This window comes from Schistocerca serialis, chromosome 7, assembly GCF_023864345.2.
Source record: "Schistocerca serialis cubense isolate TAMUIC-IGC-003099 chromosome 7, iqSchSeri2.2, whole genome shotgun sequence".
NCBI lineage: Eukaryota > Metazoa > Arthropoda > Insecta > Orthoptera > Acrididae > Schistocerca > Schistocerca serialis.
Window position 1 is genome coordinate 139,282,467 of NC_064644.1, and position 26,853 is coordinate 139,309,319.

Here is a 26,853-nt window from a genome sequence, read left to right on the forward strand (position 1 = left end):
TGAGCTACCGAAGCACAACTCACGGCCGCTACTCACAGCTTTACTTCTGCCAGTACCACGTCCCCTACCTTCCAAACTTTACAGAAGCTCTCCTGCGAACCTTGCAGAACTAGCACTCCTGAAAGAAAGGATATTGCGGAGACATGGCTTAGCCACAGCCTGGGGGATGATTCCAGAATCTCATTCTGGGTCGCAAATGATGTTTATGTTGATCTCTATTTAAATTTCCTGCACACGCTTCGGAACCCTCGGAACCGATGAGAGGCAAAACTTTTTTTGGTGAGTGTATGTTGAAAGTTGCGTATCGAACGAAGAACGCAACTGGAGCAATATACGTAATTAAGCGGATGCATCCTGTAACCAATAATGTTGGACAGGGATATTTTGTAACTGGAGCTAGAAACCTTCTCTGAAGATAGGTCGTCTCCTTTAGGTTTCCGAGTATCCTGGCGTGCTATTCATGGTAATAAAATCGATTATGGGCAGAAGAAAAAGAAATTCTACAGAACCAGAGGAAGACTGTTATAATGCTTTCGCAGTTTGCGTTCTAAATTCCTGTAAAAGCTTTCTGCTTCCCCTTAATGAAGACTTTCTTTAAATATCTGTGACTCCCAACATCTAGCAAGCTACAGAAGACATCAATGAGAAGGCAAAGGGAAACTGGTCTTTAACGTCCTATGGAGTACGTGAAGCTAAGACAGAACACGAACACTGTTGGATGAGGATGTGGGAGAAAACCGGCCGCAACAGTTCCAAATGAATTATCACGGTATTTGCTTTATGCAGTTTAGGGGATTCATGGGAAACCTAAAACGCCGAATGATAGCTGTAATTTACTAATGCACTAACTCACTATGTTCCAAGAACTTTAAATATGCTCACTATTTTACATACTTGAATTTAGCATATTTCGTGACAGTACTCACGTTTCCATGGATGTTTATAAGATTATATTTGACTTTTTTGTGTTGGCTTCAGTCGTCTAGTGAAAGTATGATTCCATAATGCTGTTTCGTCGGTTGCGGAAATGTCCTGGTTCAATGCGTTTGCTTCATTTTTGGTGCCTCAAATACCATGTTTCCGAATGTGCTTTCTTCTTGATGTTGATATAAAAAAAGTAGTACAATATCCCATTTTTGCTGGTCACTTGCTAATTATTATAGCGGGGACGTGTACATTGTTCCACCGTCACACACCGAGTGCTCACTGCCGACTGACTATGGTCAAAGACGACTCCAGCGTCGAAGACATTTCACACAACACACAAGCTTCCACCTGTAACCAGTCTCTTTGATATTGTTCGTCACATCTACTAATATTAATCAATATGCTGTCACTCTCAAACATATAAGCAAATTAGCATAAAATAAGGCAAATTAAAATTGGCATAAAATATTCTGATAAAAATATAAGAAAACCTCATTAGATTTGGTATCGACAAATAAGGCAGAAAATAACACATCTCCCGGATCCATTACAAACTGAAATAAATCAATAATTATCTAAATGCCCGACAGTAACGGCCGTACATGCGCGATCTAATTTGCCTCTGTAAAGTTATAACGTTAGCTCGATGCAGGATAGATGCCTGTTAAGTGATGGTGGTATTGTATTGCACTGTTTGGAACTGGGGACCTAGAAACGACGTAAAGGCTTCGTCCCCGCCATAGCCCTCAGTGGTTCACAACTCCGCAGTAGGCTACAGAAGTCCACTCACCCCACCCCCGTCCCACACCGAACCCTGGGCTATGAGTGATCGTGGTAGAAGTTCATTGTATTTATTTGGAAAATTGTTCCATTTGGAGTACGAGTCGCAACGCAGTATTTCAATTTGCCAGGGGTTGCAGTAGCTGGTCGGAGAAGGAAGTTTGTGACGGCAATACAGTAATGGCTCGTGTAGCAAAGAAATTGCAGAAGGGTCCACGAGAAGTGTCTAGTAAATAATACGCTAACGCAAGTCGGTTTATATTCATGCCTGAATGGAGTAATACTTTTAGTTGCGCCACGCCTGAAAAATTATTTAATTTGATGTTAACTCGATCCTAGTTGAAAATAAAATAGCTAGATACTACGAGGTGCACTAATTGGAAATGAATCGGTAACTTTAGGAAGGTCATATGTCCACTTTATGCAAAAATGAGCTAGATTAAGTTCATATAAACGTAAGGTAGTGGCATCTTGTCAGCATAGAAACAAATTTTGTCCTTTTTAGAAAACTATTCTCCTTTATTGATTTTATTTTTGAAATATCATATTTGTTAGACATATATGTTCTATAATTATCATAAGCGCGGCCTAGTTGGAGAATCATGAACTACTCGTTTTAAATCAGCAACAGCTGTTCTTCGCCTCGCTAGCATGGCGTCAGCTGCAAGCGGTCATCTCACATCCGACTAACCGCACCGTGCTACTGTTCTGACGTCGTCTTATCAAAAACGTCGTCCGTTAACATTAGCAGACATAGTGTCTTCACAGTCTACTGACAGTCAATCTCCAGCTTTAAGCGATGTTGGGGCGACATTACCCCCTACTCCTCGGGAATTTCCACCATTACCGGTGCGTCCCGGTACGGCCTCTGTCCTTGAGGGGACGACGACTCCAGCAGTGCAAGTCAAACTCCGGGAACAGAGGACGGTAGACATTTAGAGAGCGTCCCTCTCCAGTCGCGCTCTTGTGATACGGCGTTGACAGAGGGTGCACCTTCTGGCGGCACTGAGTTGTCTACTGAAGTTAATTGTGATTCCAGTATTACCAGAGATGATGTAGCTGCTTCTTTTGATGCTGAAATCTGTGTTGTATCTGCGTCCCTCACTTCACGTGAGACGCGACGGTTCCCGTGAGTTCGGATGTTCCCGCAGCGACGTTGCCTGCTGGCCAGTCTTTACATTGTTCCAGTGAAATAGCACCCCTCTTCCACGCTGAGACGGTGGGGCAACGGGATTCTACGGGTTCTCATCCTGATGATCAGGTTATTCAATCCGACACCGGCACTGCGTTACCCGCCTTATCTGTACCTGATGTTGCTGTAAGTCGTTCTGAGTTGTGCTCCCCGACTTCCGATGAGTGCAGTGGAGATGGCTCCTCTATCAAATCGGAGTTTTGCATGCCCCCAACCCTTCCACACCAAGACTGTGTGTTTTCACTGAGTGGTGTGAAACAGCGTTTTCAACCTGCACGTGCAGCGGCGCGTCGTAAAATGAGAAACGAGGATTCCTCGGATTCCGACGGGGAGGATTAGAATTATACCTTCTTTCCACCGCCTACGGACGTTGAGGAGAGAAGGGCGTGATGACTGCATTTTCGTGAGAGTTGTTTCATTGACCTCACATCTGCTGACGGATGCAAGCATATACATTTCTAACGCTCAATGTTAATACGATACGTTCCCAATTACGGTTTTCTACTTTACGGGAGTTTACTTACGATTCCCAAGCTGATATCGTGTGTTTACAAGAGGTGTTATTTGATGTGTTTTGTCTTCCTGGATACACTACGTTTTTCAATGTCGCGGCCGAAAATTGTACCGGTATGGCTTTGCTTTATCGAGATGGAATCCCACTGACGGACTTCAAACAGCTAAATGATGGTCGCGGTATAGGCTGTAGTTTTTATGACCTCACCTTAATTTTTCTTTACTCTCCGTCTGGATCCGGTCGTTCATTCGACCGAGCGCTGTTTTATAAGAAAGAAGTTGTTTAATTACTCCGTCGGAACTGGCGCCAGGTATTGTTAGGGGGCCATTTTAACTTCGTCTTACGTCGTGTCGTAAACTTAATGATATGGTGACTTTCTTTGCATCACCAAGATGCTTGGGTTTGCAGATATCCTACATGGGTGCGGTTTACGTTATTTACAGCTACTTCAAATAGCCTATTGGACCGCTTTTATTTATCTCCCCCATCTGTAGTAAAATCCTATAAATCTATCGATTGATGTAATTCCTGCCAGTTTCACTGATCAATGTGCTGTTTCAATTACTTTTACCCACGGCCCGCAGCGGACTCATCTTTCGTGCCCTTTGTTGAAGCTAAACACTACATCTGACGGACCTCTGTCTGGAAGACATCATCGCAGACGTACGGCGGCGAACAATCCAGTCCCAGGCACGTTCGTTATCCCTCAATTCTAGAATGGTGGGTTACCTTTGCGAAACCTCGGATTCGAAATACACTCAAGCGTTTTAGCGCTGAAAAAGCGGCTGATATTAGGCGAACTAGGAAATTTTATTATGCTGTCCTTCAAGATCTTCACGATAAATCTCGTGATGCCCCCTTGAGAGTCGTAGACGTTTACCGTGTGAAGGAAAAACTTCTACAACTCAAACGTAGGCAAATGGATGGTTTCCCATTGCGTTCACAGCCTCGTTCAATCGTACAGGATTAGTTAGCCTCTCTCTATCATCTTCTTCGGCTGCACCAACGATCTCAAAAGACGTGTCTTACTACCATTTGTTCTCTAGATGGATGTGAGTGGTCCTCCCAATCTGATATCATGTATGAACTTTACCATTACTTTTCTGACCTTTACACTGAAGTGGATTCAGACAGTCTGCCGTCTGTTGACTTTACCTCCCTCCTTGGTAGTGTTGTTACACCAGCTCTCCTGGAAGAGTTTTTCTCTGTATTCCATCGCCATGATATACTTGATATCGTAGCTCGTTCTCCCTCCAACAAATCACCTGGCCCCGATGGCCTTCCAAAAGAATTTTATATTCGATTTTTGCCCTTAATTGGTGATACGCTAACTTCCATGGTGAATGAAATATTCCACGGAGGCCTTCTCCCGCCTAGCTTTAAGGTTGCTGAAATTGTCCTCATCTCCAAGACGTCGGGACGTTTGCTTGTGGACCAGGTTCGCATATAACCCTCTTCAACTATATTTATAATATAGTGGCGCGATCGGTAAATAGCAGACTATCGGTGTTGCTGGCTACCATCATCACAAGCCATCAAAGCTGTCTTCCGGATCGTACTCTCCTGACTCCCGTTGCTGAATGTCCTGATCTAATTTAGATTGCTTCCACCATTCCCATGCCAAGCGCTTTCCTTTTCATTGATTTTCACCATGCGTTCGACCGCATTTATCCTGGATTTGTCACGCGAATATTGACGACTGTTGATTTTAACCATGCTGCACGACTATTGTTCAGCTGTCTAATAACTGGTATTCGGGCGTCCATTGACGTAAATGGCCGACTTACTTCCCCCATCGCTGTGTGTCAGGGCGTCCTTCAAAGGTGTCCATTATCTATGTCGCTCTACATTCTGTTTCTGGAATCCTTATGTGATCTATTAACTGCTCGTTTGGGTGGCTGGTCGCTGTTGGGAGAAAGGTTTATCGTTCGTGGATATGATGCTGACGTTATGGTTTTTCTCCGTACCTCTGATGATATACCACTGCTGAAGGAAGTTTTGGATGCTTTTTGACGTCTTACGGGAGCGCGGGTTAATGACCGGAAATGTCGATTACTCAGTTACCTAGTATTTGACGCTCTTGAAATTCCATAGGCTTTGAAGGTCACCCGCTATCGATCGTTAGGGTTGTAATTGACAGTTGTCCGCTAAAGATGGCTACAATAAACTGGAAGTCTGTCACGTTAAGATTCAGGGAGCAATCATTGAACACGAACGTCGCTCCTACTCACTTCTTCATAAGGTCCGGGCCATGGAAACGTATGTGTTAAGTAAGGCTTATTTTATTGCACAAATCTTCCTGTGATGATGTACCGCAAATTGCAAAGTTTAACTGCCAGGTTTATCTGGCACAACTCTATATTTCGCGTGCGTTATGGGGTAATGGCGCGACCTCGTCTGCTGCGAGGTTTTGGTCTCCCTGACATTCGAATTAAGGCTTCTGCCATATTCATCCGTCGCACCGTTTTCAAATGTCTACGCACTCCCCAGTCACTAATAGCCTGCCTTCATGACTGTATCCGACCGGCGAATTCAACACCTCCAGTAGAAATTGGCAGGATTTGTTATAAACGAAGGCAAGTTAAGGAATTTTTTATTGAAGTCAGTTATTTAGGAGTAAATATCCTTTTTCCAACCGAATCTCTCCCTAAAAATGTTGTTATGCCGCTGGCCAATTTCTCATAGTATTCCCTCTGTGAAAGTCCTATCGCCAGAAACGAACTGAAAGATTGATTGGTCTAACGTTAGCCTCCCGATTTTCCTGATGGAAGTGGCGTCCTCGTGGTACCAAGTTGTTCATGACATTTTACGTACCAACATGCGACTTTTTCGTATTATCCTCAGTGTGACGGATCGCTGTACTCGTTGCCATGAAACTGATACATTATATCAACGGTCGATCTCCTGCGGCTTCGCCCACAACTGGCTTTTCTCCTCAGGACGTCGGAGGCGGCTATCTCGGGGAAGATTCTCGTGCGTACCGAATCTACCTGCATTCCTCAGTCGAAGAACAATGCCATCATGTTGCTTGTTGGACATTATGTCCATTGCGTGATGGCGAGTGGATATGACACAGATCCGAATATATGGCCACAGCCCATTGGATGTGGTTCAGGATGCCACGTTATCGAGAGCGTTTTTCTAATCTGCTGTATCTTGTTTTTCATCGACTAGGAGTTGGATGAGCTGAAATCCCCCCGCCCCATTTTTGTTGACACCCTTGTTTGTATTTAAATTTTACACGCTGGAGAAGTGACGGAGGGAAGACGCTGTGGGCACGTTAAAATGAACGCCATGTTCCTACATTTACGATTTTCTGATTTATCCCTTTTGTTTTTGTCGAGATGACTTCTTTTGTTTTATTTTTAATTGATTCTCTTAAATAAGTGATTTGGAGGAAGAAAAAAAGCGGTAGCGTCTTGTAATATGGATCGAAAAGCTCTAGGTGCCGGCTTAGACCTCAGCTAAGTCATACACTTTATGTAAAGATCATCAGCAATGGCACCGAGGACTTTTCAACAGGATTGCCAATTATACTTGAGATGTGGACAGGGGTTTTGTCCAGCCTCTGGATCTTGGTGTGTGAAACTATCCGTAATGACGAATAATCATTAGTGGTCAACGGTACGAATGAGCAAAACGCAGTGCAAAACATAGTATTATAAACACGTAACATGAGTACACATGACTTGTGTCCTCTAACTGAGAAAGTGTCATGATTGTCCCTCCATTGGCCTAAGTGTCAGGTCTAGCCCATCATTTGTATATCCAGGAAGGGACCTTCCCAAGAGTAAGTGACCATGAGAAAATGATTGAACTTACCACAATACCGATATAGTCTACAACTTCGGATGTGAAGCTAAAAGATATGAAAAAGATAACTGTAAAGGCTTAATATAGATGAAGTTGTGTCGATGAGGTGAAATCGAAAGATCTCCAGGATTTCTGGTCTGACTAATGAAGGATAATATCAACAGGACCAGAAAATAATGTAACGAGTGTGGAACTCATTTCGAGTAGGAGAGTAGGACACAAAGTTCAATTACTACGAACTGTTCAGTGACATGGATAATATCAACAGAATCGACAGGAAATGTATGTAGCTCAGGTATAGATGTTGAGTGACCAGCAGAAGTTGAAGAGATGGATACAGTGTATGACGACTTTTAAAGCAGGATCTAAAGCTAATAACCGTGGGGGATTGGAACACTGTGGTGGAGAAAGGAACAACAGAGTTAGGGAAGAATACGGTGTCGGTATTAGGAATAGAAAGGATAAAGACATCATGAGATGTGAAATAAATTTCTGTTGGTAAATGCTGCGCACAATTACAGAATGACAACAGAAAGAGATCTACTTGGAACAGGCTCGAATGTATGAGAAGATATCACTTGGATTACAACTAATTGACATAGATATTTCGATGTCAGATACTGGAATGTAAGACATACACAAAAGCATTTACAATCAGATCAAAATTTAGCCAAGATGAAGACAAAGTGGGATACTTGAATTCTGAGGTAGGGAAAGATGTTATCTGCGGCTGTAGATGCCACGATAGTGAATACTGCAGTAGCCTGTTCTCTTTAGAGGAATGGACATCTCTTAAAATGACGATAAACGAAGCTATACAGAAAAAACATAAATGGAAGCGAGGTATGTGGGAGGGAACAATGGTTAACGTAAGAGATAATTGATTTCTAGAACAAAAGAAGTAGGACATTATTTACAACCATCGCACGTGTAAGTTTTATCACGCGAATTTCCTTTATTCCAACATGTATATTTTGCACATTACCTACCAGTTTCAGCTCTTTGTCATTATCCAACATAAATCTCATTGGTGATGTGTGTACCACGTTTAAAAATTTCATCATTGGTGTGTCCTTTCTCACACTACTGAATGCTAAACAGTGGCGACTAGCGAATACAACCACTGATCAGTGGCTGGAGGCAACGTGTGCTGTTTGGTAGCATCATTGTGAGGGATTAAACGTTAACGTTGAGAGATATTCTGGAACTTATATAAATTTTTTCGGTTGAAGACTACCTTAATTATCGACTAACTTTTGTGTCATTGCCTGATTATGCTGCTAGTTATTATTTTAGACTCTGAGGGCTGAGATATGAAACTGTGTGATAATAGAGGCAGCAGGCTCATTATGAGAGCTACGTCGGAAGTTCACAACATAGAGCTTCGAATTTTGACAGTTCGAGAATAGTATGTCAGTTAATGGGACATTACTGTAAAGTGTATAAAATTAAATCTGTAACATTTCCGTCACTTAACTATGATGTAAAGTAATAACACACACGTAATTTCATTTACATCGATGCTAAGATGTAGGACACGATTCGTAGCGTGCACCAGGCACGTTAGTTACAACACATCGGAATTATCAGCAAGCATGGTACTCATGTAGACCAGAAAGAGGCGAAACTGCTACTTTGCATAAGATAAACGGAATCTCGATGAAAATCATCTTCACTCTATGCGAGCGCCTGTGTCGTAAAATTTATAAACTTCCATTTCTACATCTGCGGCGAAGAGTATTTCATCGACACTGCAATATAAATTATTTTACTACATTCCTCAGACTGAATATTTCACTCTGTAGTGGAATGTGAGCCAGAGTGTGAGAGTGGACTCTCCCTCCCACCCTCACCAACCTCATTTTGAAATGCGACACCCACACCCACATAACGAACGCTACACATTTGAAAACGGCCAAGGGATGAAACTGGCTAGTAATGTGAAACAGATTCGTGGTTCATTAAACGCACTTTGCACAATAAAACTAACAGCCTACCGTGGTTTAAAAAGGTTTCTTCATTTAGAAGCTACTTTGAAGCTGTGAATCTAAACATGAAGTAACTGAAAGAGGTACAAAAATCTTCAGAAAAAACCATAGCTATGTAATTGACTTATGAATGAAATGAATAGGAATTCAAGTAATCTGAAGCGTTCAGGTGCGGGAACAATGCGAAGATATCGGAAAGGAAATGGCCTTCAGAAGGTCGGGTTCAGCGTGTACATAATTGAGAGGCAAGAGAAATGGTCTCAACATTTAGAGCACATACGAAATTCCACCGTTGAACCTAGGAGAGAGCTCGATAAGTGGAAAGCGTTTGTTGAATCTGTCCAACTGGGAAGGAGCTGTTTACAGAAGTGATATAAGAAAAAATGGATATCGATTTGGAAGACACAGAGGGTTGATTAACAGTGTCAGAGGGTAACAAAGCTACTGAAAAATCGTCGTCAAGAATAAATCATCAGAAATTCAAGGAAAAGTGCAAATGCAGCTCATAAGGCGCCTGAGCTATCGTATACGCCGTCGACATTTGCAGACCATGGTTCGAGAGTTGATTTACGACTTTGAAATATAAGCCATTCGGTCACGCCAGATATTCACCCAGAACGCATTCGGGCACGGTGGACACGCCCTGTGCCTCGTCATGAATATGCGGCCACTAAGTCTTCGATCGTGTCTTTTGAACACTTCACTACGGTCACTGATGTGCCCATTTCAGTTTCACACCTAACTGGCTGCTGTTACCTTTCACTTACGGGACAATCATGACGCAAACACTTCGTCTCTAGTAACCCTCACGTGACGGAGCGTTCTATATGGTTGAGTGGAGGTAATGGACACGATTTACTGTAGAAATGTTATGGCGTATAGTACTTGACACGGGTCTTCTCTGACGCAGATGTTACGCCGTTTGTGCCCTTGCATCCGCCGGCGTGCCGCTGACCGTGACGAACGGAAGAAGCTGAAGAAGAACAAGAAGGCGCAGGTGAGTAGTGGCTCTCTACGTCACACCAATAGCATACAAAACTTACTCTCGGCAGGATATCTCTCCCTGAGTCATACTTAGTTGCTTGATCCAAAAACTTGATATACATCTTTAAATGACGATTTGCGTGTGGCCATCGATGTGGCTATTGCCAATATCGACTTTCGCTTTGCACCCTCGGACAGGCAACACACCAAATGTGTTTGCAAGATTGACTACCCAATAGATGAGAATTTTAGTTGCTAGAGGTGAAGGTAGGTCGGCAATATGGTAGGGCTGCCTTTCATTTGTGGTAAAAAATGTTCAGATGTGTGTGAAAACTTATGGGACTTAACTGCGAGTGTCATCAGTTCCTAAGCTTACCCACTACTTAACCTAAATTATCCTAAGAACAAACACACACGCCCATGCCCGAGGGAGGACTCGAACCTCCGCCAGGACCAGCCGCACATTAGTCGTACACTAGGCGAAACTCGATGTATAAAAGTGCATTTCGAGACATTTTACCCTTTCACTGCAATGGCCTGATTACGGAGTAAATCTAATGATGCTACACACTTTTATTCTCTATTATTATACGACATTATCTCAGGTTGTTGGAGCTAAATGCCTTTGATAATTATTTAGCAGGTATGCCAATAAATATCATGCGAATAGCAGAAGAAAAACAGCAGCCTTATTATGTCGATGAAGACCTAGCGTTTCCAGTCGACGGTTTAGACTTGCACCCATCTCAGACAAACTACGGGAAAGCAGGTTAAGATGATACGGACACATCTTGCGAATTAAAGCAGACTCGGAGGCAAGAATAGCTACGCACCTGGGTACAAATGGCCGACGACCTCGTGGCAGATCCAAGACACGATGGCTGGACCGTATCAATAAAGATACGGAATTTATCAATTCCACCTACACAGAAGCACCTGACAGACCCGAATGGAGTCAGATATACCAACAAGACGACGCTGCTAGCGCGGGATAAACGCTAGAAAGCAGTAAAACAAGCCGTCGATTTTTCAAAGGAGTCACCTCACTCACACCATTGATACTACGCTTACACTACAGCATATTGGCAGAACATAATTAATACGACCTTCCACTTTGGTTTCTGACAGTTGATTCTCCTTCATAAAAGAGTTAGTGACTTTCTCAAATGCCTACGTGTTCTGCCTGGCGTCAGCACAAGCCGAATACGACAGCTTAAAGGATAAATGAACGACTGACATAACCAACAGAAGTAATGGGACCTGTCCTGGTACAGATGTAGAAAGGACAATGCGCCAGCTATAGACGGTGCAGACCAGCTACTGCTAGGATCTCGCGTACTGGACGCTGGGCATTTGCTCACTTTTCGTGACTTGCTGCTTCCATGCCGACATTTAGGGCTGATAACTACAGTTGGTTTCACACTCATTACCGTCGGTCACTCTGTCGTTGACGACGTAAACAGGCACTACTCCCTATAGGACCTCGCGAGACGAATCTACAATCTACAGTCGCAGTTACAACAACGCGCACACATCGCGAAGGAAAAGTGTGTGAATAAAAACTTTGTAAGTAGGCTGCTTAGGTTTTTTTATTGGTAACGCCACCTCTGTATGAAAATCACTGGCTGTGCTGTGTGCAGTCTGCGGCTGCTTTGCATTGTTGTAATACTCGCCATTGTAGTGTTATGCAGCTGGATGTGAACAGCGCGTAGCGTTGCGCAGTTGGAGGTGAGCCGCCAGCAGTGGTGGATGTGGGGAGAGAGATAGCGGAGTTTTGAAATTTGTCATGAACTGCTATATCTATATATGATGATATCAAGGTAAATACATTGTTTGATCTCTATTAATATCTTTCATTTGCTAACTATCCCTATCAGTAGTTAGTGCCTTCCATAGTTTGAATCTTTTATTTAGCTCACAGTAGTGGCGCTCGCTGTATTGCAGTAGCTTGAGTAGCGAAGATTTTTGTGAGGTAAGTGATTTGTGAAAGGTATAGTTTACTGTTAGTCAGGGCCCATTCTTTTGTAGGGATTATTGAAAGTCAGATTGCGTTGCGCTAACAAAATATTGTGTGTCAGTTTAAGCACAGTCATGTATAATCGTTCAAAGGGGACGTTTCATATGTCGACCCTTGGCCTAGGATACCTCACTGGAATCTTCTGATTTTTTTTCTTGTAGTTTGTGTAATTAGTGTAGCCTTTGTTTATTGCTAGCGCGCAATTGTAGAGAAAATCTCCTTTGTAGTTGCAGTCTTTCATTGTTGTACAGTAAAACAGTTGTGGCATGCATGTAGATTTGCACCAAGTATTTCGCAGCTGCAATTAACTAGATATTATTTTCAGTGCTATGTTAATGTGTTCTCCTATTTTTTCTCTTCAAATTGTGCTTTTATGTGTTATTGTGTGAAATATTGTGACAATTATGGCGTGTGAAAAACGTAATACTAGGCTCCAAAGTAAACTGAGAAATGACAGTGAAGACGAAAGCAGTGTGTTAGCGCCACCGAGTAATGAATTAACTGATGTTCAAAGTAGTAATTTGGGAACTGTGCATAGGGAAATGGAGCGGGCTGCAAACAATGGTGTACACAGTGAAAGAATTACTGAACAGGGAAGCATTATCGATCGATCGGTCAGCAACAGCTCGCCTCAGGAATCCGAAATGACAGGACACAATTTCGCAAATACTGTAGATTCAGGTTTTAGGTCATGACCGTTTTCTCAAATAAATCAAGACACATTTTCTGCTTGTCAAAATGTGAATGTTGCCGGTGAGAATGCACTGCCGAAAAGCGTAGAGAAACAGATTCCAGACACTAATACATTGTTATTACAATTAATGCAACAAATGGAACAAAATCAGAGACAAATGGGACTAAATCTTAAAACGTTAGACACAGTGGAACAAAATCTTAAAAAGTTAGACACAATGGAACAACATCAGAGACAAACACAGCAACAGTTAGACACAATGGATCAAAATCAGAGACAAACACAGCAAAAGCTTCAAAAGTTAGACACAATGGAACAAAATCAGAGACAAACACAGCAAAAGCTTCAAAAGTTAGACACAGTGGAACAAAATCTTAAAAAGTTAGACTCATTGGAACAAACACGTGAAGATTTAACTACTGAGTTACATAACATTGTATCGAAATGTCAAAAAGTCTGTAATGACGTAAAAACACAAATTTGTGAGCATTTTCAACCTATTTTTTCACGGCATGAAAATACATTACAGAATCACGAAGCAGCCATAAAAGAACTGCAAACCATTGTTCATGAAAATCATGAGACCTTGTGGTCTAAAATTGACTCAGTTGCATCTACCGATTCGGTTACGCAACTTGCAAAAACTCAGGAAAACTTAAAGGACACAGTAGATTCGATTTCAACACAAATGGACACTCTGAAACTTGGTTCAGAAAAACACACTGAGGAAATGTGTTCACCATCGGAGAAAGTAGCCGAACTTTCGGATCAGGTCACTAACTTATCTACAAAGGTAGATGATGATCTGAATGACACAAGACCTGTAGCCTTCACTGACACAGAAGAGTATGAACAAATTAGAAAATTCAAACACAATCAAAATCAAATCAATACACAGTACAAAAGAGAAATCTGGGAAGTACAAGATCAGCTGACACAGGTAATACAAGAATTACGTATTTCAGAGGATACTCGCGCCCCAATACGGGAAGAGGGACACAGAAATACGGAACAGCCACAAGATAATAACATAGGGCATTTCGGAAGTTATGAAAGAAATTGGCAATGTGCACCGAATTTTGAGATGGAACGGCCGACACTACCTAACAATGACCGATATGCGACTCGGCGACATGATGATTTTGACTATAAGCTGTTCATTACTACACGTAAATTCAAAACATTTAAGAATTCTGGCTACGACATTCATCCACAAGCATGGCTCCATCAATTCTCGCATTGTTTTCCTCCCAACTGGTCGTTAGAACACAGATTAGAATTTATGTGTGGCTACTTGGAGAATGAACCGGCTGTAAGAATGCGATCGGTAATTCACGATTGCCACAGTGAAGGAGAGTTTTACCATGCCTTCTTCTCAGCATATTGGTCTCAAGCCACACAAGACCGAGTAAAACATAGCATCATAATGATGAAACGTTTCGAACAATCTGAATTTTCCAGTCTTATGAAATATTTTGAAGACATGTTGCATAAGAATCAGTATCTTTCAAACCCATACAGCCCCTCAGAAGTCATCCGCATTTGCTTAATCAAACTGCCTGAACATTTACGACATATTATTTTGGCAGGACGTTGCAAAGATGACATTGAAGCATTTCAAGGACTCTTACAAGAATTAGAAATTGACACTGACAATCGCGGAGCGCGAAACCAGGAACACAACAATTGCAGGTCACATCCGTCGCAATTCCGCAATGAAAGAAATAATAACTGGACACGACAAGGCTATTCTCACAACACATATCGTGACCAAAACAGACACCACCCGTATGACAACCGTTGGCAGAGTAGTAATAATTACAGAGAAAGATCGCATTTCCGCGGTAATGACTATCACAGAGACAATCAGAGAAACAGACAATATGGGAACCAAAACAATTATTACCAGGGGAGACAGAATAATTGCAGGCGCAACAGTTCAGCGCGGAGTTACGATTCAGGGTGAAATTCTCCACCACGTGACTGACAAGGAAGGAACTATGGAATCTACCGACATGACGACAGACGATATAATCATAACGACAGACGTCAATTTCATCAGAACTGGCGGGATTCTAACACGGCTGGGCCCTCTCGGCAAGGCGAATTTGTAGAAGTTAGGTCTCCTAATCCCAATAATGACGCGCGCCAACAAAGAGACAGACAATGACTCGCACAGCAGGCAGCCGCGTGCGCCCGCTGGCTCCGAGAAAAATAATATAAGACGCTAGCCTTGAGAAGAATTTTAGCATTCTTTACCGATGTATACCACATTATAATTGCTTTGAAGTTGAAACTCTGTGCACTAGGAAGAGTAAAGGTTTACACCACATTTCATATGTAAAACCGTTTATTGAAAGATAATCTGCTTTTTAACTTTGTCATTGCCATAAAACTTTTCACTTTACATTACTAGTATGCTTGTCAGACTTAGAATCGGTTAACATGCAACAATGTTTGAAGTTAAATATCCAGTCAAGAACCAAGAGAACTTATTGAAACAGAAATTACGAATGCATTGTTATTGTGAACAGATGACACAGTGTTATTGTGTGTGTACATTCTTGCTTGTTAGTTGCACGATTACATAACGACTATAAGGCTCACATACTTAGAACATTTACCAGAAGTGCTAATGAGATTTTAATGCAACATTTTGGTTTACTTGAAAATACATTCTGGGTTTAATGTACTTTCTGTGAGATACCAGACGACACAGTGGTTAGTTTAAGTGACAACTACACGGTTTTATCATGACGCTACTAATGAGTGACAATATACAATGTTGCTTTTGCAGTGTTTCTGTTTTATTTCTACACAGTTTTTCTGTATTATTCTGGAAAGTAAAACATGTTTTAGTAGTAACTTTTGTGGTATAGCTACAAGGAGACAGCCTTTTCCATAGCACAACAATACGTTACAGCACAGTACTTTCATCATCACAATAATAAGTGTAATAACTAAGATATCTCTACGCAAAGCATTTCATTTTTGTTTATCATAAGGTAAGTACATTGGCTTCTGCAGAACTTAGCTTTCGGAGGAAAATAAGTACGACACTTCCACAGAGATGATCTTACAACAAGATGCACATTTATCTCTACAGGACACGCATTTCAGTGATTGATTTTGTACTTCAAACATTTATTTTTAAAGATTTTTGAATTACAAATAAAGTTTTCCGTGATACATTTCATTCCATTGGACCTCTAGCTAATATGGTATTTGCTTATACAACTTTACACATCGGTACCATATTTCTCGAACACATAATTACACAGCTATCTGATCATTTAACTGAGACAGACAAACGTTTTTACTACATCAGTGACAGATGTTTACGTAATTACACAGTTGGATAACTTCACACTTACGAAATTGTATTTTGTCTGTACTTTGAGAAATGCTCACATTTTTCGGAACCATTGTGATACTATGAGAGCTTTCAATGATGTATTTGGTATGAGATCATGATTTTTAATGTACATTTGAGGCATATGACACTATTGAAATGAGCAGAGAATATTTTTTATGGTTTGAAATTATTGCAGAAAGCTACGACCTTTTTGAGATTTGACTGAAGTGTTATGATGTTATTTTTACGACGACGATGTGTATTATGCTGTTGAGGTATGTTTATGTCAATAAGATGATGCTACCATATATGAGGAATGTGATTACGTGTTTATATGTATATGAATAATGAATAGAAGTTAGGGACTCTTGACTTGTGAAACAGGATGTTGGAAACCAAGAATCGTACTTTAAGAGTTATGAAATGTGTGTAAATGCGTGAATGTATCACAATGCCGGCGAAAATTTTTTTTGGACACTGTTATATTCATAGGATTTTGTTTCTACACATTTGCAACTTAAATTCTCGACCTGTGAAATTTTTATGAGACTGTCACTGTAACGGAAACTGCTGTCGTAAATATTTCCGTAAGAAAGTTAAGTGACCACCTGCATGTGCGTCGTTGGCACACCGCTGTGTCAGACACCTGGAGAACAAGCCATTAGGGTGTGCCTTTCCGGAAGCACAGGTAGAAAAAAAAAAAAAAAGGGGAGGCCATCATCTTCGCTATTGACATTTCCTTGTTGAAAGCATACTGTGGAGCTCGTGATTTATGATATTTACTGAAATGCCTAATGAAATGACGAGAAATATTTTTACATCTGCACACCTGATTACGACAAGCGTCTTTCTACGAGAGTTGAGAGAATTTCTACTAACTTATGAAATGTCACATGACTATTGAATGATATTTTTATGCTTTGGTTTGCGTAATTGCTTATTTCATTTGATACCTGTTTTCCAGCTGTGTTACAGTATTAGTTTTATAAAATAAACTTAGATGCATTTGCTAATGTGAACACTTGCTGTCAACAGATCTATTAAATGACAATTTTGTAATCCACATTCTTTAAAAAAAGGAGCACTTGGAAAGGAACGAACAATAAGAAGGGACTAGTAACAGTAACTGGACACATAATATACTTTTCAAGTACTTGGTAATTTCTTTTGTAGAATAATTTGTGGTGCACCATTTTAATTACTTAGACATTAAGATGTGATTATACATTTCCCTTATCTGCATTGTTATCTTTAGTGTACTATTTTTTCTGCATGAGCTATGTCATGTTTAGATATAAGCTGCTGCTTGCCAGGCATAGTTTTACTGAATTTGACTTTGTGTTACTCTGCTAAGCCAGTTTTACTACTCATTTATTTTTCTTGTTGCTGCGCATTGCCTCATATTAGTTGTTATGTTGAATTGCTTGGTAATTTAGATTTACTACAGCTTGCTTTGCAAATTTCCATTTTTTATTGCTGTTTGTATTAATTGTTTTGTGCTGCTGCATTGCCTTGTCCCTTAGTTTAGCATCTGAGCTCAGTAGATTTAAGTTAGCTTAATAGGGGGTAGACTATATAAGAAACTGACTATGGAGAATAGGTAAAGAATGCATTGCGAAGTTATATGAAAAAGATTTGGGCCCAAATGAGTATTGTACAATGAGAAATAATTATTTTGAAAGAAATACGAACAGAATACAGAAAGCAGGCTTATATAGGACTTTTTGGGAATAATGATAAACAAAGGGAGATCTCCATGCAAAATACTGCAGTAAAACAAACCCTGTCCTTTCCCTTTTGTGTTATTCCGCTATATGTTTGTGTACCCTTGGGTATTTATGTTTCTTCTGTATTTATATGTTTATCTGATAAGAGTTATGTTGTAGAATTTTTCTAGTACTAAGCTATATTCACTATGAGGAGGAATACTGTTATCCTCAAATATAAGTTGCATTAATCATATGTTATTTTCTTTGTAAAGTTGTTTACAATTCTATTCTGTTTCAATGTTCATGTGTGAAATTAATGTTTCTAAAACTATTCTTATTATTTTATATATTTACTTATGTCACAATTCCTGTAACTCTGATGGATATGTTATTTCGATTCTTTTGTAAAGCATGTACTACAAATGTTATCTGTATTGTTATGTTCTTTAATGATGTATTTTGTACCTTTGTAATTTTATTTTCATGTTGTAAATTTATAATTGTATAGACACCAGTTCTTCAAATTAAGTTACATTTCACTGCACACGTTTCTGTTGGTCATAGTATATGGACAATGTGTGAGAAGTAGGGACTGTTAGTGTTTGCACGTGTGTTGATAATTCAGCAAGGGACTGGATAACAGCATTGCTCGTTCTAAGGACAATTCCAAAAAACTTTGTGAGTGCACAAGTGGTGGTTATGGACTTGCTATATTAACTGCAAGACTCTTCACTGGTGATTGTGCACCTGCACTATCACAACAGATGGCTGCTGGTCATCTCTACCAGGACTACAGTGGACCTGTCCACACTTTCTACAAGGACTGCAGTGGGTCTGCACCTCTGGTGGCCCACCAATACCATACTCTCTACCAGGACTACAGTGGGTATGCTCTGTGATGACCTACCTACCAATATTCCTCCAAACTACGACTGACTCTGCTGTGGGTTTGCTCTGTTGTGGCCCATTACCTGTCTGCATGTCAAGAGTCAGCACTGTCTTTCCGTTGGAAGGACAACACTACTTCTTCAAGATTGCATAGAAATCCACTACTTCTGTGTGCAATTTCTTTACTAATGAGACTTTGGAAAAAAAACTGTAATTACTATTATGACGAATGATCAGGACTATCTTTATGGACTGTGAGAAAATTTTAGCTTTTGACCAACATTGTATCAATAAGTGTGTACATTTGATTTCTTTGTTATTGTAATTATGAAAAATTTTTTTCAAATCTGTATTGGCCACTGCCCAATCCAATTTGTAAAATTTTTTGTGGGGAGCTTGGGGGCTATGTAAGTAGGCTGTTTCGGTTTTTTTATTGGTAACGCCACCTCTGTATGAAAATCACTGGCTGTGCTGTGTGCAGTCTGCGGCTGCTTTGCATTGTTGTAATACTCGCCATTGTAGTGTTACGCAGCTGGCTGTGAACAGCGCGTAGCGTTGCGCAGTTGGAGGTGAGCCGCCAGCAGTGGTGGATGTGGGGAGAGAGATGGCGGAGTTTTGAAATTTGTCATGAACTGCTATATCTATATATGATGATATCAAGGTAAATACATTGTTTGTTCTCTATTAATATCTTTCATTTGCTAACTATCCCTATCAGTAGTTAGTGCCTTCCATAGTTTGAATCTTTTATTTAGCTCACAGTAGTGGCGCTCGCTGTATTGCAGTAGCTTGAGTAGCGAAGATTTTTGTGAGGTAAGTGATTTGTGAAAGGTATAGTTTACTGTTAGTCAGGGCCCATTCTTTTGTAGGGATTATTGAAAGTCAGATTGCGTTGCGCTAACAAAATATTGTGTGTCAGTTTAAGCACAGTCATGTATAATCGTTCAAAGCGGACGTTTCAACTTTCCCCATTTAGGATGGTGATCCTTTACAACACAGACTAATCGCAGTGACACACAATATTAAAATCTTTCATGCCGCAAAGAAAGCTGTCCTGCATTCAGCGAATCGCCTTACTGTATGGGCACAGATGGCTCAATTCTTCACAAAGTCAACTCATATTATAAGAGAATGTTCAGATTAGGGATGCACGATGATGGCAAAACTTCGATGGTAATTTCGATTTCAACGCTCACGTCTTCGCATCGATGGCAGACAATAACCGACGTTAAATATTGAATTTGGAGAATGATGTTAGTATCTGAATTTACTTGTGGAACTCACTTAGTCTGCCTTCTCTCTCATTCCTAACACCAAGCCCCTATTCTCCAGTAACCCTTTCTTTTACTCGCACCCCTACAACCGCATTCCAGTCATCCATTACTAACAGTGTTTTATCCCCTAATACGTATTGAAGTACCCGTTCCCTATATTCATATAATACATCTCTTCATTGTCAGCTTTCGACATCGGCATGTGTACATCTACTATTATTTTCGGCATTTATTTGCTGCCTATTCTGATGAGAACAACCCTATCAGTGAACTGTTCACGGCAATAAACTCTCTGTCCAACATTCCTATTCACAACGAATCCTACTGCCATCATACCATTCACTGCTGCTGTTGATATTATCCTATATTCAACTGACTATAAATATTTGCCTTCCTTCCATTTACTTCATTGACCCCCACTATACCTAGATTATGCCTTTGCATTTCCAGTTTCAGACTTCTGACATAATCACATCCGGCTCTCAGAACATTATCCTTTCGTCCGTGACTTAATCTTTTTCTCACGGTCACCTCCATGTTCGCAGTCTCCGGTGTCTTTTGCCAGTGGGGAGAGCATCATGACACTTTTTCAATTCACAGTACACAGATCCTGTGGATTCACATAATGCCTCTATAATGCAGCGGTTCCCATTGCCTTCTGCACCCTCAAGCCGTTGATCATTGCTTATGTTCCACTTGTATGGGCAGCTTTTCCGCCCCAAGGGCAAGAGTGTGCCCTGAATGTCAGTCCGCTCCTCCACCCTCTTTGACAAAGTCGTTTTCAGAATAAGGTTTAGTTCTTTTGCCGGAAGTCTTCTGCCGTAAGAGATACAAAAGAGGTCCCACAACTGACTATGATAAACTATATGTAGCAACTCAAATTATCCAGTTATCCTATGCAACCCTAAAACGTTACTGATTCATCTTCTGGAGTGGCGCAACAATTTGCAACCATGTTAATCGACAGAAAAGACTAGCGGCCCTCATTGGCTGCAGTATTTTGCTGTGAAATATTTCGACTGTGGTTACCTCGTTTTGAAGTAACCCAGTTTAACTACACAAATTCAGATGTATAATTTCACGTACACCTTAAAATAGTAAATTGGTGAGCATCCCATACGACCTGATTAACGTAGCATCACAAGAATACACATGAAAAGACCTGCAGCACTAACGAGGCGTTAGTTGACATAAACGGAAGTTGGTAGCCGTCTTTCTACATCTGAAACAAGACGACTATTTAAATTTCGCACCCGTCGCCTGAGAGTGGCGTTAGTAACACCACCATGACTTTTCAATCACGTTTCCTTGAAATACAGGCTGTAACGGCCGTAAATGTTAATTATTTTTGAGACGAGACATGGTTAGTAGACGACAGTAAATTACGTCGTTATCAACAATTCTCTCAGTTAGAATAGGACCATGTGATAGAGCTACGAGAAGCTGAATGTTCCTTCTGCAATATTGCAGAGATATTTGGAAGGAATGTAGCTACTGTACTTGATTGCTGGCAGAGATGGTCACGAAACCGTACGGTCGCAAGACGACCAGGCCCTGAATGGGCAAGTGACACGACTGAGTGGGAAGACCATCCTGTGCGGCGTATGGCTCTCACATGTAGTACTGACTCAGCAGCACAAATATGAGCAACAATATCGTTTACTTCAAGGATATCGCCGAGCCAGACAACCTGTAGCGTGCATTGCACTGAACCCTAAATACAGTTAATTACGACTTCAGTGGTGTTAGGCGAAAGCTCATCGTATGGCACGGTGGAATACTGTAGTGTTTCATGACTAAAGCTGGCTCTACCTCCGTACTAGTGTTGGTCGTGAGTCGGTTAGAAGGAAAAGCCAGTTGAAGTCCTGCAAGCAGACTGTCAGTGTGCTTGATCCATTAGAGCAACACCTAGAGCTACCGTTCGAGGTGCTATTTCATATGACAGTTGGAGCACTGTCATGGTTATCACACACACCCTGACCGCAAAATTTGTACAGCAGACTGTTGATATGACATTTTGTGCTGCCATTCATGTACAGCATTCAAGGCTTTGTTTCATAAATGGTCAATTCTCGCCCACATACCGCTGTTGTAACCCAAAAAATTATATTCAAGGTTTCGACATAATATCTTGGCCTGATCAAACACCAGATCTGTCTGCAATCGATCACATCGACAACTCCAGTGTGATCTACAGCTATCTGTAACGGTCCCTGTATTGACTGACCAGGTGACACAGACATCGATCTCCATTCCACAAACTGATATGTGGCATCTGTATAACACAATGCACACACCTTTGCATGAATCATTAAAATATCTGGTGGCCTGTTCACGCTTCCATTAACCTGTGATCTTGTAATATCTATCAGATAATATTTTACTTAGACAAATGTATTATCGCACTTTCATTAATCAGGAATAATTATATTTTCTTGTTTCACTTTCACTCTTTTCAGTGAAAATACAAAAACAGATATTACAAGCACGTAATCTGAAGCAGTACTACATACAAAAAGTCAATCCTAATACAGAATATAATTCTGCTTCCAGGCTTGTGATGTCTCTGACACCATGTGCAGTGGCTACACTGCCCCTGCCGAGCAGCAGCCGCTGCCACCGACCTGCCACGCCCGCCTTCGCTGACGTCGCCGCCGCATCCCAGCACCTCAGGCGGCGAGACCACAACTACTGATGAGCTACTGCCCACCACCAACCTGGGCAGTGGCGATGTCAATGTTGGTGATGACTCTCTGGCCCCCACCACCTCGCCTAGTGGAGATAGTAATGCTGCTGAGTTGCAGCCCCCCACCTCCTTTTGCAATTGAGACTACACGGCCGACGGTGAACCGCCTCACCCCACTGTCTTCGAAGGCAGTGACACCACATCCACAAATGAACTGCTGACTCCCACTGTCCTGCACAGTGAAGATATTATTACTGCTGAACTGCAGCCCCCCACGACACTGGGCAGTGGCAACAAGACTGACAACGATGAATCACCGCATCCCACCATCTTGGATGCTCTCGATGCCACAGCCACTCATGACCTGATTCTGCTCACCGCCTTGGGCACTGGCAGTACTATCCCTGCTGAGTCACTGCCACCCACCACAACAAGTTCAACAACGCTGCCAATGATGAAGTATTGAATCTCACCATCTTCCAGGATGGTGTCACCACCGCTGAATTATCTTCATTGCTCCATGCAGCTGATGATGCACCATCAGCCCTACAGGGTGCGCTTCTCACTGGCCCTCCCCCAAAGCAGGCATTCCCTAAGATTTCCAAATAGAAAAGTCCATCTGATCAGCTGGTGTATCTTCAAGACCCTCCACCTTTTCCCGCTTTTGCAAATAAAATATGATGTTGTGAGTTTGTCGGTGGAACTCAAAATTAATAAAGTTTATGAAAGCATCTTTGTTATTAATCCTGAATTTTATGGCTTTTATTGCAAAATGTGTTGCTGAATCTTTGATGTCAGTTATAATATGATCTGTCATCCCATGTACACATGTGGGATAGTACTGCGCCAGCCTTCAGAAACGACGAAACTCCGAAATGAAACAATTAGACACTACAGAAGCACGGTGACACAAATAAAGTGAGAGCAACGATGCACTACAGAAATCAATACCTTAGTTTCGCTCAGTTAACTCAAGAAGAGCATGAAAAGAATGTGCTACGTCATTTCTATCGCGGAAGTACGTTACTCGATAGTACATGTAAAATTACGCCTAAGATAACCAGCCGGTTTAAACTTATGTATTGGGAATATCGTCTGTACAGTTCACAAACGAGACACTCTTACTGGGAAGTTGACATTCTCTCATTATATCCCACACTACGTACCAGTATAACGATGTTGTGCGTTGTAAAATTACCACAGATACTATTATTGGTTTCAGGGGCTAGTGGTAGCTACCGGAATATGATAATTACACTACAATCTACATTGTTGTTCTTCCGCTACTTGCCATTAAAATTGGTACACCAAGAAGATCACGTGCTACATACGCGAAATTTAACCGACAGGAAGAGGATTCTGTGATATTCAAATGATTAGCTTTTCAGATCATTCACACAAGGTTGGCGCCGGTGGCGTCACCTACAACGTGCTGACATGAGGAAACTTTTCAACCGATTTCTCATACACAGACCACGGTTGTCCAGCGTTGCCTGGTGAAACGCTGTTGTGATGTCTCGTGTAGGGAGAAGAAATGCGTCCCTTCACGTTTCCGACTTTGATAAAGGACGGATTGTAGCGTATCGCAGATTGCGGTTTATCGTATCGCGACATTGCTGCTCACGTTGGTCGAGATCCAATTACTGTTAGCAGAATATGGAATCGTTGGGTTCAGGAGGGTAAAACGGAACGCCGTGCTGGATCCCTACGGCCTCGTATCACTAGCAGTCGAGACGACAGGGATCTTATCCGCATGGCTGTAACGGATCGTGCAGCCACGTCTCGATCCCTGAGTTAACAGATGGGGACGTTTGCAAGACAACAACCATCTGCACAAATAGTTCGACGACGTTTGCAGCAGCATGGGCTATCAGGTCGCAGACCATGGCTGCGGTTACCCTTGTCGCTGCATCACAGACAGGAGCGCCTGCGATGGTGTACTCAACGACGAACCTGAGTGCACGAATGGCAAAACGTCATTTCTTCCCATGAATCCAGGTTCTGTTTACAGCATCATGATGGTCGCATCCGTGTTTGGCGACAGCGTGGTGAACGCACATTGGAAGCGTGTATTCGTCATCGCCATACTTGCGTATTACCCGGCGTGATGGTATGGGGTGCCATTGGTTACAGGTCTCGGTCGCTTTGAACAGTGGACAAAACTTTTCAGACGTGTTACCATCCGTGGCTCTACCCTTCATTCGATCCCTGCGAAACACTACATTTCAGCAGGATAATGCTCGACCGCATGTTGCAGGTTGTGTACGGGCCTTTCTGGTTACAGAAAATGTTCGACTGCTGTCCTGGCCAGCACAGTCTCCAGATTCTCACCAATTGCAAACGTCTGATCAATGGTGGCCGTGCAACTGGCTCTTCACAATGTCACTACAACTTGATGAACTGTGGTATCGTGTTGAAGCGGCATGGGCAGCTGCACTTCTACACGCCATCCAAGGTCTGTTTGACTCAATGCCCAGACGTATCAAGGCCGTTATTACGGCGAGAGGTGGTGGTTCTCGGTACTCACCCAAACTGAGTGAAAATGTAATCACATGACAATTCTAGTATAATATATTTGTCCAATGAATACCCGTTTACCATCTGCATCTTCTTGGTGTAGTAATTTTAATGGCCAGTAGCGTATGATATTAATAATGCATCTATCACAATATCTGCAAGGTATGTACGAATAACTGCCAGCATAGACGATCTCAGCTTCAATAGAAAATGCTATGCACTATAGTATACGTTGTATAAAAAATCAGATACTCGAACTCACAACTCACAGCAAGAAAATATAGCCTTCCATTGTGCAACTCTGCTACACGACAATGCACTCGCTAATCAACGGTGAAACGGAAATGTTCTAGCCTTTTTTTTTTTAAAAAAAAAAAAGGTGTGAGACATATAACGTATAAATATCTCTCCAGTCAAAAATCACAATCACGTTGTGTATATCCTGCTAAACGCAGAGTGCTAGACAACACTTTTAAGTAACATCTATTTTGTGTCGCACTTTCAGAGATATGATTCACTCTCTTTCTCTAATTGACGTTATGAACCACACATATCCTCTCTACGTAGCAATCATGAGGACTTTTAAGAAGGGAGGAGGCACCGCAGAAGTACGTTGTATTGAAGCCAGAGAGGGTGGGCCCTTCCACTATTTTAAGTAGCCCCAAACATTAGCAGACCACTGTTTACGACTGCTTCATGCCCCGTTTTTACGTCGCAAGCGGCAAGGAAGGCAATTTCGAACTTTTACTGTTCTGGAATACGCATTTGCTAAGGAAAAACAACACGCTTGGCCTCGTTAAAATAACTTGCTACTTTTTATGGGATATATTTCGAATAACAAGAAGAGGAGAATGCAATGCGAAAGGGATGCTTTCGCAATGCATTTTATTCAAGGGGTTTTTACATTTGTATTGATAGTAAATGAAGATGGACCACCGAAACCAGTACTTGTTTGCTACTGGAATTGCTTTTTGTACGTCATATTTTCAGCTTACAACTCATATGTACAACGTTTTTAATGTTAAAGATTGCAAAAAACTTCCATATGTGTCCTTTATTAGCCCATAGCCGTGTGCAGAGGGGGAAGAAGGAATGCATCCCATCGTAACTTGTGCATGTCAATGAAGCTAACGATTGCCGAAAGGTTACAGAAACTGATCTGCATAGCGGTATACCCCCACGTAGAATTCTGGTTTTATTAGGTAGTCACTCCATTAGTGTCACCTTAGGTTGCATCTTCTCACTTGGAAATCTTACCATTGATGCGTCGCTTAATGTGTGTTCGATAGTAGCAATTTACGCGGTCGATAAGAATCATCCATCCTTGCGGAATGCTATAAATATAATTGAGGGAATGGTCCCAAACGCTTACGATCCCGGAAAATGTATGTTTTGCTTTAACATATATGTAAGTTTTTCGTAACGGTAGCCCCTTTCCACGGAATATTTCTTTCCAGTAGCTCACCAAATTTTTACGTTATAACCGTACATGGCACAAATGAAATATGGGTTTAC

The 26,853-nt window shown here is 41.5% G+C and overlaps 1 protein-coding gene across 1 annotated transcript in view; it reads left to right on the forward strand.

The window, feature by feature from the left end:
* The window catches only part of LOC126412935 (uncharacterized), a 103,853-nt gene that overhangs the window by 17,367 nt on the left and 59,633 nt on the right, over positions 1–26,853 (forward strand). The window contains exon 3 of the mRNA XM_050082826.1: positions 10,125–10,211. Within this exon, the coding sequence (XP_049938783.1) occupies positions 10,125–10,211 (87 nt within the window). The remainder of the gene's footprint in view (positions 1–10,124; positions 10,212–26,853) is intronic.